We start from the raw sequence: 17,558 nt of genomic DNA on the forward strand, positions 1-17,558 counted from the left end.
GTGATCTTGAAATGTTGGATAACTCCCCCAGTGTCCTCCAAAGAGAGAGAAGGTTCAGGAGTGAAAGTCAGGAAGACAATGGTACAAACACACATGCAAAGTGTGAGGAAATAGAATATGTAAAAAGTTGTGAACGTCCTGCGGTAAACCATATATTATATTTCAAATCATTGTGTGTGTGTGTGTGTGTGTGTGTGCTGTTCTTAAAATAGAGGTTACAAAATAGAGGTTGACGTTATTTATTATCATCTCATATTAGCTTGCATTGTGGCTCTTGAATTACTGAGTTTTTTACTGAATTGGAAAAAATGGCTCCTCTTGCTATTTTGGTTGCCGGCCCCAGGGCTAGACAATGTCCCTTTACTCTGTACAGTGCCTGTGACAGAGACCTCAACATGGGTGGCCCCTCTAAGCTGTCACCAGAGCAAAATAGTAATGATTACATCGGGGTGCACAAAGTGGTTTTTCGGAGAGGCATGAAATTGTGTAAGGAGGGCACAACACAATTGGCAGCTGGGTGTCTGGCTCATCTATATCATTAAAAATGTTGAAATATGTTACTGTTTTATGTACGTGTATTCACAGTTATATACTGATTGATAAAGTTTTTGCATTCTACATACTTATTTCCTTACACATGCTGTATTTTTTTTCATGTGACTATAACTAAAATTTCTGTCAGCTTGGATTAAGTTAGAGAGGTTGGGGGGCCCTGCTAATTGCACAGACCAAAAGTGGGGCCTGGCATAAAAAGTTTGCTCACCCCTGGATTACATGTTCGTTTCACTTACTGCCAAGCCAAATTTCTGGTTGATCCAAAATGTAGATTATTTCTGACAGATGCACTGGTAACAATTATCTTTCTACTTCTTTGTGTTGTTCTTCAGCTGTAATGAAAGGAGAAGGAAGTCCTTATTATTGTTGTTGAACTCTGTTGTTATTTTTGGGGTTCCTTTTGTAAAGCCTTTTTAATCAGCAGCACTTAACTTAGGGCTGGTGTTTATTCAAGATGTAACTTCAGTGTTGCCCCCAAGTTAACTCCTGTCCCCGCACACAACCTTTAACTCAAAGGGTAGATTTGACCCAGGTTCTTACTTGCATATGGTCCGGGGCTCCCGTCCACACACACAGCTCTCTTACCTCAGTGTGGTGGCCCTTTCAAATAGGTGACCTGAATTGGTCAGGACAGTCCTGAGATGCAGAGTCCGGGTCCTGTTCTCAGCATGAACAACTGATGTATCGTTTATCCTGGAGTCCCTACCGCAGTTCCAGTGCTGCCAAGAGCCGGCATGGTGAGAAGGGGGGCTCAGGTCCAGGCCCTGGAAGTGGCAGGGCCGGTGATGGAAGGGTGGTACCTTGGGCATTTGGCTCTCAGTGGCCCTCAGTGCTGCTTGGAACCATGGAGCTTGGTGCTTCCCACTCTCTGTTCACTTCCAGCCGTGAGCAGGTGGAGCTCTGCTGCTGTGGCAATTCGAAGGGGCCTGGAGCTCGAAAGGCTGGGGCTGCAGCGACTACCCTCTTCCCTCCTCCCCCTCCCCCACATCTGAGCAATTCACTAGGAAAGCATCCTACAGCAGCTCTGTTTATCATGATGTTAGGAACCATGGGATATGTCCACAGAAGTCCAACAGCAGCAGTGTGGGTGCAATTAACTGGACATACGAAACTCTGGCTTTGCAGTGTGGCAGCTCGTATGTGGGGGAGGTTAACCTTGGTCCTGATCACTTGGCTCAACACTCCAGTGAAGACTTACAGTCTCTTAGACTTCCAAGATTTCTTACCTTAAGGCAATAAATTGTGAGCCAAGATTTGGGCTCTATTCTGTGGTGTTTTCCTTGGGTGAGTAGTATGCACCTAAAGTTTTAAAAGTGGGCAGTGATTTTGCACAGTTACTTGTAAGCATTTTGTCTTTCATTTCTTTTTCCTTCAAAAAGGACCTATAAATTGGGGCCTTTTTCCATTCTAATGATCCCCGACTCCCAAATCCATGTTTGGTGGCAAATGATCTTTCAAGTACTTTTCTTTAATCTCTTTGTGGAATGTGTAGGATGGAAAATAGCAACCATGGGGGGAGCAAAATGGCCTGAATTGGGAGCAAAAGCCCCAGATCACCATTTAAACTTTTTCGTGTCTTACAGATGAGAGGATCTGTTCACCACCCTTTATGGAGCTGACAAGTGCCTGTGGAGAAGACACCTTGCAGCTTATAGAGAAGAATGGGCTAACATTCCCATTCAGTATGTAAACAGGCTTTTTATCACTTCTATTTATATTCTGAACATTTCCTCCTTTAAGGCCACTGAGATCAGTATAGAACTTCATGTGTTTTTATCTGGGACACTAGAACCTTTCTCTAACTAGCACTGCTAAACCAAACAGTTGGTATGTGGAATAAGTCTCCCCTTGAGCTTTTGAAGAGCTCCCCCTGGACTTTCTCTATTGCAAACACCTCTCTGCAGTAAACAAAGCCATGTTCTTGGGAAATGCTCATTCTTCTAACAGTTATACTGTTGTCTTTGAACATGCACAAGAGGCTAATCCCACCAGACATGTTCAGAATAGGTTTGCACAAGAAGACTGGAGTGGTTCAGTCTGATGTGAGCCCTGGAAAAAATCAAGTGACTTGCAAAGAATTCATAAAGGTTGGGAACACTGTCACTGCCATTCCAGGCTTTCCTAGATGGTGCTTTGTTCTACCTTCCCACCTAAAAGATGAGCTTGTGTGCTGTGCCCTAGGTGTTACCGCTGCCTGCATTCCTTGTGTTCTGTGTGCTCTAACCCAGTGCTGGAATAGCAGTTAAGAGTTGAGAGTGTGGAGCAGTCCAAACTCCACAGCAGTGCACAGCACAGAGTTCAGGTGAAGACAGTGAGCTCTAGGAAATCTTGCTGGAACCACTGAGCTCCAAGCCTGGTGAGCTGCTATGTGGATTGGGAACAGCTGTTATGGAAGGTTTTGTTTGTGGCCCTGTTTTAGTCACTCACTCTCTCTCTTTTTTACAGTTTGTAAAACTAGAGTGGCCCATGGAACCAACTCTCATGAGGTAAGTGAAAGAATTCTGGGGGTTCATTTGCTTTATCTCCTCATTTCTAATTCCCTCCTGACTGCTGATGGGTTGGTTTGGGAGCTCTACTGGGCAATAATGGAATGATTGTTCTCTCCCAAGCTACTTCCCTACCCTCTGACATGTTCTTACTTCAGATCTCTTTTGCAACGTTACTCAGCCTCAATTTGTACAGGGGTATCACCTTTGAGCAGAAATTCCCTCTCTAGCAGCAGTGTGAGACAGGAGTCGGAGGCTTCCTTCTTCAGTCTACTCTTAGTTGGGAGATGAGCCTGTTGGGTCTTCTCCCCATCCCCACACACACCCTGTTGTGTGGTGCTGATGGTAAGAATTAGCTCTGAAATGTTGAGATTTTTATCCTTTCTTTCCAGGTAGAGGGGTGCCTGGTTTCTTCTCTTCAGTGAGGAGGCTAGGGGTGGGGGTGGGAATGGGAGAGGAAGGGGAGAGAAGCAGCCCTGTAATAACTCTTCTTCATGGCAGGGGAAAGGAAAAGGGGGAAGAAGACTGGGACAGAGCCACACATAGGCTCAGTTCTTTCCCTGAGGTGGAAGGGGAAGGTAGAAAGGATTGACTGGAGACGCACCTCCTTCCCTTGCCCGTCAGAGAAGTGGCCATAACTTAAATGACTCTGTTCCTGAGGGGAGTGATTTTGGCTGGACGTAAATATAGGGAACTGAGGTGAAGTACGTCCATCATTTCTGGAATCTTGGGTGTAGAGGTGGAGAAACCCTATTCAGCCCATTCTATAGCTTCTCTACCTCCGGCCCTTCTCCAAACCCTATGTGAGAATCCAGGCCCTATTCCCTGTGAATGAAGATCTTTTTCCTTTCCTTTCCTTTCGGCCATATCCCCATTTCTCAGCGCCTTCTAAAATCTGCATCACCTTAAGAATGACTGGTCTTGGAGTGAAATGCAGAGCTAAAGGAACAGCATGAGGAGTGACCAGTGTTCACTGTTAATGAAATCATTATATTCTGATGTAGAACATGCAGCCTTTTTTAAACAAAGCTAAAAGGCATATAGGTCCCTTGGGACTTTAAATAAGGGAGTACCTAATAGCTGCTGGCCCCTCATCTTTTCAGGTGCTGCTCTGGTGGTAGTGATCAGATTTTGTGACCCTGCTTACTGGCTTGTTTGTAACTGCCACATGAAACATACAAAGCTTTCGGTGCCCAGTGAGTTAAGCTTGGACTTTCATTGCCTTATTGAGCCCCCTCCTCACACTTCTCATGAAGAGGACTGACTGACTTAAGTTTTTTTGCTAGACCCCCATCATCTGCCAGATGTGATGCTCAATAAAGTTGTACTGCTGTGGCTTTTCATGGGACCTGCTTATTACTGCAAAGGTTGGTGTCCTCAGCGAAGCCTGAATGACACTTCGGTCCCTCTGGAGCAGAACCATCCTTGAAGTTGCCACATTCCCAGGGCTAGTATTAGGACTCATTTACTGTCCCATGGCAGTCTGTTCTGTCATAGCCGTGTGTGGGAAGTGGCTGTGTGAGAAGCATGGAAGGCTGTGTTTGTTGAAGGCTCTTGATGTGAAAGCAGCATGTCCAGTGGTTTGAGCACAGGACTGGAACCAAGTAACTAGAACTCATTGTGCTCTCTGATGTCTTTTAGGCAAGATGCTTAACCTCCCTGTACAGTGTTAGGATTTTGCTTAGAGGTTCTATGCAGTTTGGTTCCAGAAGCCTCCTTGCACTGGTTATTAGCATGTGCAAATGGGATACGTACTGCCAACTAGTAGAATAATGATAGAAAAAAAAGTTAGCTGCAAATAGGCATTGGCTGCATGCACTAACTTGCACTCAAAAATGGCAGAGAATCTCCTGTTTGTGTATGCATTCAGACACTTATGAGGTTTAATATGATCTGCCAGGTACAGAAGAGAACAGAACAGTGAACAGGTAGAGACAAATATGTTTTCAGCCCTTAAGTTCTAAATGTGTATTCATTCCATTGCTTACCTTATCTAGATTTTTGTCTGTTTTAAAGTATTGCTTTTTGTTGAAATATTTGTCATCTTATTGTACAGGAACAAACTGGAAAGCTAACATGAATTCGGGTATAGCTCCACAAACTGAGTGCAATGTAAATAAAATAAACAGGTACATATAGAGGAGAGTAGAAAGTTTTCCACAGCGTGCAATTTGTAAAATCCCTTCAGTTATCATGATTTTGCTGAAATCCAATTAATTGTGGAAAACAAGAAAGGAGGCAGAGAGTTTGGACAGAAATGATGAGGCTCAGGTTTCACAGGCTGTGTTATGGACTCTGCCATTGTGACCTTGGGCAAATCGCTTAAACTCTCTGGCATTATTCTCAACTGGTTTGAAGTCAAAGGGAAAACTAGCAATCCCTCTTCAAAGTCATGGATCACTGCAACCAGGTCTTGGCCCACAAGGAGAAGTCATAGCCTTCAAGCTAATTAAAGGTCTGAATAAGCATTTCTGGCCAGTGCTGTAATTAAGGTACCCTAGTATAGACCTGAGTGTCATGTAATATGGATTCCGGGGGGGCTATGCAGATTGTGTCTTTTACCACTCAGCATCACTTCCATCTTACATGGGCTAGCTTTGAGCCAGTCCCTGTTCTGCATTGAGCCCCTAAATGGCTATCTCTGTGGCACATTTCTTCCAGTCACTTATATTGGGGCTTTACGTGTGGGGTGGTGGGACGAAACTAAGCCAAGGAAAATGTTGGCTGAGCACTTCCTAGCAGTGGGGATGGTTAGACTGCAAGGTTCTATCCATGAAATGGCAGCAACCCCAGTTACTTGTGAATTTAAAACTGGGCCAAACCAACTCATTAGCGAAACAACTCACCCTCCTTGGCAAAGAGGGTCAGGATGCCCTGACATCTATTTCTTCATATCTCTGATTCCCTGCATAATCTGGTGGGTATTTTCCAGGTTCTGTCACTCATACATTTTATAGAATTTAATTTAAAAAAGATATTGGGATTCTTAACATAACTAACAAAGATAAAATGCTAGTCTACATATTTGAAAATCTTAATTTAAAATGTGTGTGCTGCTGAAAACTACGCTGATAACACCTTTATTGCTGCAGTAAATGTAATAAAAGAGACGCTCCTTGCTGAGACAGGATTTGCAGTTGGTTGATTATCCCTGGATGGATTTTCTCCCACATCTCATATTTCAGCCAGACAACAGAAAAACATGAAATAAATGAAAGCCCAAATCCTGTGGAGACCTTTGTTTTGCTTTTTGTATTTCAGATGGCAATCATATTCAACGAGGAAGGCCTGAAGGCCATCCAGCCCCCCTGCGTGATTCAGAGCTTCATCAATCACAATGCTGTGCTGTATAAAGTGTTTGTGGTCGGGGAGTCCTACACTGTGGTAAAAAGGCCATCTTTGAAGAACTTCTCAGCAGGCATTTCAGGTAAAGAGAGAGAGAGAGTGAGTGTGTGTGTGCGCGCTCATGCGCCAGATTAAATGCTAGCATGTGCTCAGAGGTCCTTGGCTGTAGAGATCCTGAATGAAAAATGTTTTGGAATAAGCTGCTAAAATGAAAGGAATTGCTTTTACGTGCTGTATTTCCTCCTCTGTGTTATTTCAACAGAAAGGGAGATAACTCATCTGTGCTGGAGTACATGTGAATGGGGTTCTTATAATAAATGTTTGAGAAATTAACCTGAATCTTAAACCTGTTAGAAGCTGTGTTTTGTATCATTGTGGAAGTGGAGAAAGGTCCTTTATACGAGAAGCTTTCTAAACACTCAGTAAATCTATTTGTCACTTATTCTTGAGTTATAATTGCAAGATAGAGAGAAATTCCTGGATTCCATCAGTTTGGAACTTCCTGGCCTTGTCTTTGTGTGTCTTTTTTGTTTGTGTTAAAAGTAAGAACTGTGGAGTTCTCCTGTGCAGGAGCCTCTCAGTTTGTATATGTAAAGGCCAGTTCTTGAAATTCTCAGAGGAAATACAATTGATTAATTTCATTTGGTTCTAGCTGGCAGCTATTTTGGGGTAAGCAGAACAGGGCTGCTCAGCTAGTGGTCCCTCTTGTATTTACCAGTAGGTACAGTTATACATCAACACAGACCATTTGAAAGGTATTAATTGAGTCTGCTGGAATTTCCTTTTTGGAAGAACAGCTTTGTTGTGAAGACTGGGGAATCAAGGTCTGCGTTCAACTGATTGTAAGAATTAGAAAATGTTTAGTAGCAGGACTAGTGTGTAAAAAATCATGACATTAGCATTAGGGAACCATACTGAAGTATCAACTAATTTTAAGGCAATCTGTATGAAAGGCAGTGCCTTAAATGCAGCTGTTTGGCTTTGTACTCTAACTTTTTAAAGTTAATTTTGCACCCCTTTTAAAAATGAAATTGCAAACTGACTTAAAGGAATCCCTGGATTGCAAGTCTGGAGTTTTTTGGCCCAAAATCCGCTACTGGCCAGGGCTATGTTATGAGCAAGGGACCAAGCAAGTCTGACTGTTTCAAGAGTCTGCAGCAGCGGGCTGCAGAAATGTGAAGCCTTACAAAGTAGGAGCCGGGACAGGATATTTGAATGTCTGCTGCATGGCCCAGCCCCTGAGCAGCACTTGCTCCTTGAGTGATTAGCACTGGAACAGGAAGAATAAAGCTGGCTGGGCAGAATCCCCACTTAGAGAGCTTGTGTGAGGTTTGTCATTTGTGTTGTGATGATTTTTAACCTATAGGCGACTTTTCCTTCTGAGGCTGCTTTGCTTTAGCACTTTTTCACACTCTCTACATGCCTGCTTGGCATTCCTTCCTCTGTCTAGAAGGATTGCTTTGGATACAGGGGTCACATGGAATGGTAGAAGGGGATGAGTCCCCTTAAAACAGTATCTCGAGACTTATCTTGACATTCATTTTATTTAAAAATAGCCTATGTTTTAAAAGGCCTCACACATCACCTTTTCCTGAGGCCCAGGGCCTTAGCTGCTGCAGTTCATCTCTAGGTCTTTGCAGAGGAATGTTTTGCCTCTGCTAAGTCATCTTTTTATGTCACACCAACTTTTTGGCTAGCTAGGCTCACCCACGATGGTTTTAAGAGCTGCTGAGCACACCATCTCTGTGGGAGACGCCATTGCTCAGCAACTCTGAAAATCAAGCCACAGGTCATTTAAAACTCTAGGACTGGAAACCTGCTTCTGATTTGGATGGCTGCTCTCTAGCATGTCATCAGAAGCCACAGGTTGTTTTGGGTTTGCCTCCCGTGAGTCCTGCCTCTTTCCCTTAATAAACCACAGTAGCTGTGGTGGCTGTTAGCTGCAGTTTGCAGAGGGAGAAGCCTAGGAGAAGTTTGTCCTACATCACACAGCAAATGTGTGATACTCCTGCACATTCAGTGTTTTGGGACTGTCCCTGAGAAAGGTCGTCATGGTGGAAAGTTGTCACAACTTCCCCGCTCCTGGAGGGGCGCTGTAGTAGGACAGATAGGCCTGGGAGAGACCATCACCAGAGCATTTGCTAATACAGTGGCACTCAAGCTGTGGATCAGGACTCCAGAGTAGGTTGTCACCCCATTTGAATGGAATCACCAGGCTTGACTTAGACTTGCTGGACCTGGGGCTAAGGCCTGAGCCCCAGCACTCAGGTGGAAGCTGAAGCCTGAGGGCTCAAGTCCTAGGTGTTGGGGCTCAAGTTACAGGCTGCTGCCTGGTACTGAAGCCCTTTGCTTTTGGCCTTCCACCACAGGGGCAGGGATCAGGCTGACTCATGCTTCTGGCCTGGCTCCTGGGGTCATGTAGTGATTTTTGTCATCGGAAGGGGGTTGCAATGTAATGATTTTTTGAGAACCCCTGTGCTAATAGAGTTCCCTGGGTAGCCTCTGTGGCAGGGCTGCTGTGGTGTCTTCAAATTAAAGACCCTTTCAGCCTCTGAGTGGAATCCAGGAGGGAACAAGACTGCTTATCCTCCACAAAGGTGAATTTTGCTCTCTGGCTCATGGGGGTCCACCTTGGATACAGGAAGGTATAATTTACATTCCCCTGCACTTGTTTGGGTGGCTGTACTCTAACTGGGAAATAATCTCTTTTTTGCATCCGTCATGTAAGTGAACTCTTGTATGTTTCCAGCTGAATGGTTATTTTAATCTCCAACGATTTCCTAGGAATGATTTCATTATCTTACAGAAAATGTTCCTTAACAAATGAAATTTATTTGACTGCAGAAATGAAACCAGTTCTGTATAATAAACAAACACACATTTTTGTTTACCTGTTGTGCATCCTGACATCTTGAAGCTTTGTGGGTGTTGGGCTAGGTTAGGGGTCGGCAACTAGGATAGCAAGAAGAGCCATTTTTTCCAATTAGGTTTGAAAAAAAACCCAAAACACGTCAATTTAAGAGCTGCAATGTATGTGGATAAGAGGCGGTCCTTAATAAAGAACATCAAACCATGCTTTTTATAACCCCTTGTGATGGACTGGTGGGATGCGTGTGAGAGAGTCAGGCTCTGTGTGTGTGTGTGTGTGTGTGTGTGTGTGAGTGAGAGAGAGAGAGAGGCAGAGCAGCTCACAGTGGCTAAGGATGTCCCCCTGGGACTGTAACCTAAGCTGGCAGATGACAACTCTGACCTGAACAAAGAGCAGGGAGAAGCCATGCTGAGGTTTGAATCAGAGGAGGCAGTTAGTAGCTGGGCGGAGAGTTGGGAGGCAGCCAGCCTGTGCTGAGGGGGAAGCTAGACCCCTGATGGAGCACACCTTGGGCTTCTCTCCCCAGGATGGATTGGAATGACTGTCTCTGCCTGCTGTACTGACGCCTCTGTACTGAGCTGTGCCTCTGTCGACTAATAAACTTCCCATTCTACCTGCTGAGTGAGAGTCACTCCTGCCTGCAGATGGGGTGCAGTGCTTGGGGACCCTGAACCCCATTACACCCCTATTTTAAGAACAGCACACACAATGATTTGTAACATGATACATGTTCACTGCAGGACAGTCACAAACCTTTACACATTCTATTTCCTCACAATTTACGTGTGTGTTTGTACCAATGTCTTCCTGACTTTCACTCCCAGACCCCCCCCCCCGCCCCCCCGGAGGATGCTGGGGGAGTTATCCAACTTTTGAGATCACATATTGTTTTCTGTTTAGCTGTGAGTTGTTCATTTTTGGGCTTTTATATGTTCCCTGTTTATTGAAAATAACCAGGAGGGTTTTTTTTGTTAACTTTGCAATTACAGCATTGGGAGCCACAAAGAAGTCCTCAAAAGAGCCACATGTGGCTCCAGAACTGCAGGTTGCAGTCCCCTGAGCTAGGTTTTCTCTCATGGGCAGGTGCCTATGTGTAAGACAGAGTAGTCAGTGTATGTGCAATGTGCTTCAGGTGGCCCATGACTGGGACTCTGGTGGTTAGGCCATTAGCTTCCCCATCTTGGGCCACGTACTGGTAGAATGTAACATGAACGCTGATACATGCCCCACAAGACAGCATGGAGCATGTGATCAGTGATATGAGCTGGGTTGGATTCCCTGGGCTGCACTGCCACCTATTGTGCATACAGTATAAACCAGTCCTTTTAACATGCAAATGCAAATACCAAATAATTTATGACTTCCTTTTAATTGCAGATAGAGAATCAATATTTTTCAACAGCCACAATGTGTCGAAACCAGAATCCTCCTCTGTCTTAACAGCAGTAAGTACTCCAAGTTTTTTTAATGCTGACAGAAAGCTAATCTTTTTTTCTTATGAAGCAATTAATGAAGAGTGGTGACTCTTGTACATAAATTGTGCCTTCAGCTCCTAGACAGCAAATTGAGATTTGTTTGCTTCTTGGAACCAGACAATTTAAAGCTGTGTGTTTCCCTGTTCATTTGAAATCCCTGACAATGTTTTTCTCTGTTCCATTGAGGAAGCAGAGATACTGTCTGCTGCTTTGCTATGTTTTCTTCAAATGAAGGTCAGTCTAGCTGGGGACAGAAAAGGTCCCAAAGAGTAATTTCTAGTGCCTTGTCACTTCAAGAAATATTTAGAAGCCTTATTGAATCCTCGTAGCACCCCTGGGAGCTAAGGCAGTGCTCTCTACGTTTGATAAAAAGAGAAAACCAAAAGCAGAGGAGTTAGGTGAATTGCCCAAGCACCTAGAATGTAAGCATTCCTGTCCTCTGTCCAGCAGGCCGCACCTGTTTATTCATGTCCTCGGAGTACATTAACTCCAAACACACCTTTGGTGTGTTTTTTGACTAGCCCTTTTCATGTCCATGATAAGAGTGGATCCTGCAAGGTGCTGAGCACTCTCAACTCCCATTCAAATAGTCTTGCAGGATTGGGCTTGTGTCCAGATTCTTCTCTGGTTCATATGCGCTAATTGGTTTGTAGTTAGAAGTTTACTACAGTGACTAGCTGTGGAATTGCAATGTCCCACTAATTGGCCCACTAAATGTTATTGATAACAATGAACTAATCATAAATCCCTTCCCGTGGCTAAATCTTCTGATGAGTTAATGTCTGTGTTTATGTTTGGAATATATACACAGTGGTTCTGCGAACATAATTATACCTTTGTTGTTCAACTTCTTTGCTAAGAAATGAGGAACATTAAATTTCACATTCACAAGTGACCCAGACACTCTAATAATAAACTGACGTAAAATAACCCAGAGACTTCAAACTTGGACAAGAGACCTCCCTTATTACGTAACTGTCCTGAGCAGTGCCCCCAAAACACTGCACAAAGTAGTGATGTACCTTAAAACCTTCTGTTAAGTAATTCATTCTTGTTAGTCCTTTAATTGGTCCCTTAAGGCAGCTTTAAGTTTAGTAGCTTAATGAATGTACACGATGAAAGGCAGAATAGCTGTAGTGCAGGAGTAAGGGCTGCAGTTTTCTCTTTTTATATTAAAAATTGTCTAATAATTAAAATGGAATCATAGAATACTAGAATAGGAAGGGACCTCAATAAGTCATCAGTCCAGTCCCCTGCCCTCACAGCAAGACCAAGTACTGTGACTAATTTTCCATTCTGCTTTGTGTTGGTGTGTGTATTCCTAGATTCCCATGGAATCACTTCAGTGTAACAAATAAGAGAATCAGGTCCACTGAGTAAAGTAGACCCCCAATATACGTGATTTTGACTTGCACTTAACTTGTGTTAATGCAACTTAAGCACAAGTCAAAATCCTGGGGTCCCTGGGGGCTGGCGGGATCCCCCTGCTCCTCCAGCTGAGGGAAGCCAGGGAGAAGCCGCTCTGCCACAGCTGTCTGCCCAGGCAGCTCCCCCAGCTGGAGGAAGCCAGGCGGACAGACAGCAGGATCGCCTCAGCTTCTCCCCAGCTTCTCTCCAGCTGCAGAAGCCAGGGAGCAGACAGCCATGGTGGCATGGCTTCTCCCTGGCTTCCCTCACCTGGGGAGAGCGAGGGAGAAGGCACACCTGGCTCCCAGAGTGGCAGGGAGCCAAGAAACTGACCAGTGCTGGTTGTTACAATAGAAGAGCCTAACTTCTAATGTATATAGGATGCACAATCACAAGAAAAGCTCTTGGGCTTCATTCTTTCTTTCATGCAGTTGGCTTTGCTGCAGTTGGATCCTAAAGGATATAGAATGGGGAAGCTCTGTAAATCAACATGTATGCTAAAGAGAGAGTCCTGTTCAGAGCCCCTCATTGGTTTCTCTCTCTCTTTCACCGTAGCTTGATAAAATCGAAGGTGTGTTTGAACGGCCAAATGATGACGTCATCCGGGAGATATCCAAGGCACTTAGACAGGCTCTGGGGGTCTCCCTCTTTGGGATTGACATTATCATTAACAATCAGACCGGCCAGCATGCGGTCATTGATATCAATGCATTTCCAGGTAAGGAAGGCCTTTCAACTTTAACTAAACTGTGTGAATGCCATACTATGTGTGTTCAGTGAGATGTGGTATTGCTGGTCAAAGGAGGTGACTCAGGCTGTGTCTACACGGCAGGCGCTATTTTGGGATACAACTGTATCCCACATCTAAGAAATGTGCCCATTATCTCAAAACGGTTTGAGACAATGGGCGCAATATTCCAACATCCCTGTACATCTCATTGCAGGAGGAGTACAGGGATGCCTCAAAATAGCACATTATTTCAGCATGTGGTGCCATGTAGACATGCCAAAATAGCCTATTTCAATATCTAGTGCAAATTGCATCATTTATTTCAAGGTTAGGGCACCATGCAGACCTAGCCTCAGATTGCTGCCTCCCAAAGAAAGGCTGTCCTTCCATCCAGTGTCCATCTAAGCTAAGATTTCAACAGAGTAGTCAACATGGGAATGGTGCTGGTATCCTAGGACCACAGAAATTAACGTAGTGGATCACTCAGCATTCCAACTAGTTCAGTATCTTGATGATGCATTAGCTGAACCCTGAAATATAATATTAATAAACTGTTGTTTAATCTGATATTTTCCCCCTTGTCCAGTTAGTACAGGATACAGCCCAGAAACAACAACAACAAAAAGCTTTTCAACTGTTGGAAAGTGAATCAGTGTGAAAATGGAATAGTTAATATAATGAAAGGACAATAACATGCTATCTCAGTGTTTCATTGCATGGGTCAGGCCAATCAGTGCATCAGCCAAAGTTCAGGAGCTATTTCCTTGTGTTCGCATTTCATTTCACATATGTGTCTCATTAGCTGAATAATGGTGTGTTTGCTTCAAGCTACATATGCAAGACTCCTAAATCATGATGGGTGTTCCACTACAGTGGATCTCATGGTTTTTGTTGTGTAAAACACTTTTAAAATGGACCAGTGGTTCATTTTCTGAATGGGGGCTTTCAATAATGAAACAAACAACTGTGTTGCCCCCTTTGAAAGAGTAAAAAGCTCTAACTTTTTTTTGTTTCATATTTTTAAGTTCATTAAGCATTACAGACGTTATAGAAGTGCAGCAGACCATTGGTATTATACCATGTGTTTATTTTAGTTTTATAAGAAATTATATACTTGTCCCAATGTCTAGGGCCGTTTGCCAAATATTTGGTCAGTTCAGAAATAATCCACTTTCCCCCAGCTAAAGAAGATGACTAAACACCATAAAAACAGATTCCATCAATATTCTTCTCCCCATTTGTCAGCCATTAACATGTTGATTCTTCCTCAGATGGCTGGGTAGAGAGAGAGGCGCCTTCCACTGTGCCTTGAAAGTACTGTCCAGCCAAGAAAGCCTAGGTTTAAGGCTAGGTACAGAGGACCTGTTTCCCATAGCCCTTTCTGTTGGAATCTTCTCAGTACATCTCCCAAGCAGCTCTGCTGACTGCAGGAGAGTGGTGGCAGTATTACAAGGAGAGAGAGTCGTGTAGGTAGGCAGGGTCCAAGCCATTTAAGGCCTTATTTTAAAAAGAGGGGGTGGGGGAAAGGGACTCCAGCCTTAATGCTACAGACTGCCAGCGTAGATCCTGGTACACTGATGTGGTGTGCTTGTTTCTCTGTAAAACAATTGAACTGCCACATCCAGCAGCAGCTTGTTTCCAGATGGATTTAAGCTGCAGACCCATATAAAATGCACTACGGTCCTCCAAGTCTGGGAATGCCAGAGGCATAGGTAATGGTAACAAGGACGACATTCAAAATAAAGTGGCACAGTCAGCTGGCCGGATGTAGATGTGGGGGGGGAAGCCCCCATGACACTGCTATACTACAATCATTTAACCAAACTGATGATCCAGCAATACCCCAGAATTTGAGCCTGCATCACGAATGGCAGACATACGTGGCAGGGCAGATAAAATTCTCACCTACCATTTGCTTTCCCCAATCTACCAATGTCATTCTAATCATCCCAGTGCCATTTTGATCTAGCCAGCTAGCTCCCATCAATGCCACACTCCCACCTAGTCACTGGCCATTTGACTGCATTGGCGGTATGAGGGGAGATGGAGTCTTGTAGCATGGTGCTTTCAAAATACAGAGTGCCATAGCCCAGTCTCTTGACTGCCACTTATTGGCCTCTTGTACACTTTGTGCAATTGGGAGGACAAGAGCGAGCCCTGTGGAACTGCCACTGAACAATGCCCTGGGGCTGAAGAGCAACTGCCCAGCTCTAACTCTTGGAGAGTGCTCACCAAGAAACCAGCCGTGAGAATGATCTTACTCCTCCTCACTGAAGTCTGCAAATGAGCCAGCAGCACCGCATGATGAACAGCATTGAAGGAAGCTGATGAATCTCACAATACCAGGCTGGACACCCAGTCTCCATTGCATGAAGGGCATCAGCCCCTCATGCCATCTATTCAATGTCTGTTCCATACTTTTCACTTGCTGCTGGTGGGTGTAAGTTTTGTAGTGGCTTGCAGACGTGCCCGTCTGTTTGCTATATGCAATGAGGAGTGTTGAACCCACCTTAAAGTAACCCCATATACTATCTCGGTATACTCACAAATAGCAGCATGGGTTAATCCAGGCCAAAGCCTGGTCAGTCCGTCCACAGATCTGGTTTCTTCTGCTGCTGCAACCAGATTCAACATTGCTTTAAATCTGTCACTTGCCCAGGCCATTCCTGTTGGGGTGGGGATTTAACATAATCAGTTTAGAGAAGATGTATCTGTAGGAGGATATATTTGTCACCTGCTCCATTTAGTAACAGCCCCTCTCTTAACAAAGGTGAGATAAATGTTGCCTACTGTCTGTCCTATGCTGCTGAAAGCTGCCTGAATTGGACTTGGATGTGGTTACACACTGAGATCTTTAATACTAGCCAATAGTAAGGTGGCATGTGGCTTTTGTGGTCTCCTGATGTAGGACTGGTGTGAAGGTGCAAAAGGTTTTGTGAGGCTTGATTTTTCATGTCACTTTAACCTCTCTTTTGCTTACCCTGGTGGAATTTTATATATACTCTTGTGCACTGTCACCTGAAAATGCAAGGTATAGATTCCATGCAATTAGGCAGAGGTTGAGTGTGTCAGTTCTGTGTGGATACATACATTTGCTGTGTGTGAACAAGATATGGACTCTTCTCTTGTGTGCTTGGCTGATTCTGCAGAAGAAAAATGGGTACTCAGCATTGGATATGCGTGAGTGGAGTCTCCTAACATTTGCAGTATTAGCTTGGGAATATTAATTATTTCTGAGAACGGTGCAGAGGTGATCCTGAGTCTCCAAATCTAGATCTTAATCTAAATGCCCCCAGAGTTCAGGATAGGGAACTTGGATTCCTGGTTCAGCCCCATCTCTAGTTTTTCGTGGATCTCCTTCTTCCATTCAATGGGGTGATACAGCTCACTGATATTATCCACTTCAGTCCCACACAGGGCCAAATTTAGACTTTGTGTAAGCTGGTGGTACTGCATGGCTTGGAATGTTTTTCAGCGGAGTGGCACCCACTTAGAGGCTTATGAAAAGTATGTGCTGCCACTGTTCCTTGATACAGCTTAAATCCCAGCTGCTTCAGATTTCTTCAGATGTAATTAAGTCATCCTTCTGCTTGATCTCCAGCATGTAAATGTGTCGTCCCTTTCCCCAGTTGTCTTGTCAAAATAGCAGCAGCAGCAGTGTGAGTGAACAGCACCAAGGAACTGGGCTGTGACTGTGTGCAGGTTTCCTTGTGTTGACTTAGAGGCATTGTAGTCATACTGTTTAACCATGATGGAGTTTCTTCTCCTCTTCAACATAATCTTCTTTATTTACCCTGTGTGGTTAATTCATTCATTTTAATCTCTAAGTAAATGCCACAGATTGCCCTTTCAGAGGAAGTTTGCTTGAGGTGTCCAGTTGTTTGTCTCATGCTGGTGCCAGGAGTTAGTGGCTGTCTCTGCCCTATGCCATAAAAATTAAGAGCAACTTCCTTGTGAGTTTCCCTTGTGCAGTCCTAACAGGTCTGAAGTTTGCTCCACCTGAGCATGTTCAAAATGCCCCAGGGCACTGTGTATCTGTTCTCTTCAAGTTAAAGCTGTTACTATGGAGATGGCTTAGTCCCAGGGCATTTGAAGTACAGGGAGTAGATTTAAAGGCTAATCCTCTATTGGAGGTGGGGTGTTACATAAACAAGACATCTTCCACCAACTCCCTGTGACAGAGGTAGGGATTCCATGATGCCCGTAAATGTAACGGTTTTAGCTATACCCTGGCTGCTGAATAGATATTGATGATTAGTATTGGTGGCCTGACACTGTCATTGTTTAAGTGGGTTCATTTTTTTAATGGTCTCTGAGTTGCTAAGAAAAATGAATTAGAAAAGCTACCCACTTAGGCAATGCATAGCAAACTTCGTTGCCTGATCAAAAGAGCGATTTGTAGCTGTGGTAATTAATAAAACAAGTAAGCACTATATAGGTAACAGTTAATTGGTTCCCATACTCTGTTTATAAATACATCTTAAAGTCATGAGAATATTTCTGTTTTGGATTCTGCATTTTGCACACATTTTTCAGGTTGTATTATTTTTATTCTGGTTTGGTGTTTTTTAAGGGGGATGGAAATTACAAATATAAATGTTTGAGTCTTCCTTCCTTGTCCTGCTCTACCTTTCACCCACCCAATTACAGGTGTTTTAACATACATATGTAGTGGATTTTATGCTCTTTGC

The 17,558-nt window shown here is 44.0% G+C and overlaps 1 protein-coding gene across 2 annotated transcripts in view; it reads left to right on the top strand.

Annotated features, from left to right (window-relative positions):
- Positions 1 to 17,558, top strand: part of ITPK1 (inositol-tetrakisphosphate 1-kinase) — a 199,042-nt gene that overhangs the window by 173,469 nt on the left and 8,015 nt on the right. For both annotated transcript variants that reach the window (XM_074996597.1, XM_074996598.1), the window contains 5 exons: positions 2,139 to 2,237; positions 3,001 to 3,041; positions 6,303 to 6,468; positions 10,633 to 10,700; positions 12,693 to 12,855. In XM_074996597.1, the coding sequence (XP_074852698.1) occupies positions 2,139 to 2,237; positions 3,001 to 3,041; positions 6,303 to 6,468; positions 10,633 to 10,700; positions 12,693 to 12,855 (537 nt within the window). The remainder of the gene's footprint in view (positions 1 to 2,138; positions 2,238 to 3,000; positions 3,042 to 6,302; positions 6,469 to 10,632; positions 10,701 to 12,692; positions 12,856 to 17,558) is intronic.

Source organism: Carettochelys insculpta, chromosome 6 (genome assembly GCF_033958435.1).
Source record: "Carettochelys insculpta isolate YL-2023 chromosome 6, ASM3395843v1, whole genome shotgun sequence".
Taxonomy (NCBI): domain Eukaryota; kingdom Metazoa; phylum Chordata; order Testudines; family Carettochelyidae; genus Carettochelys; species Carettochelys insculpta.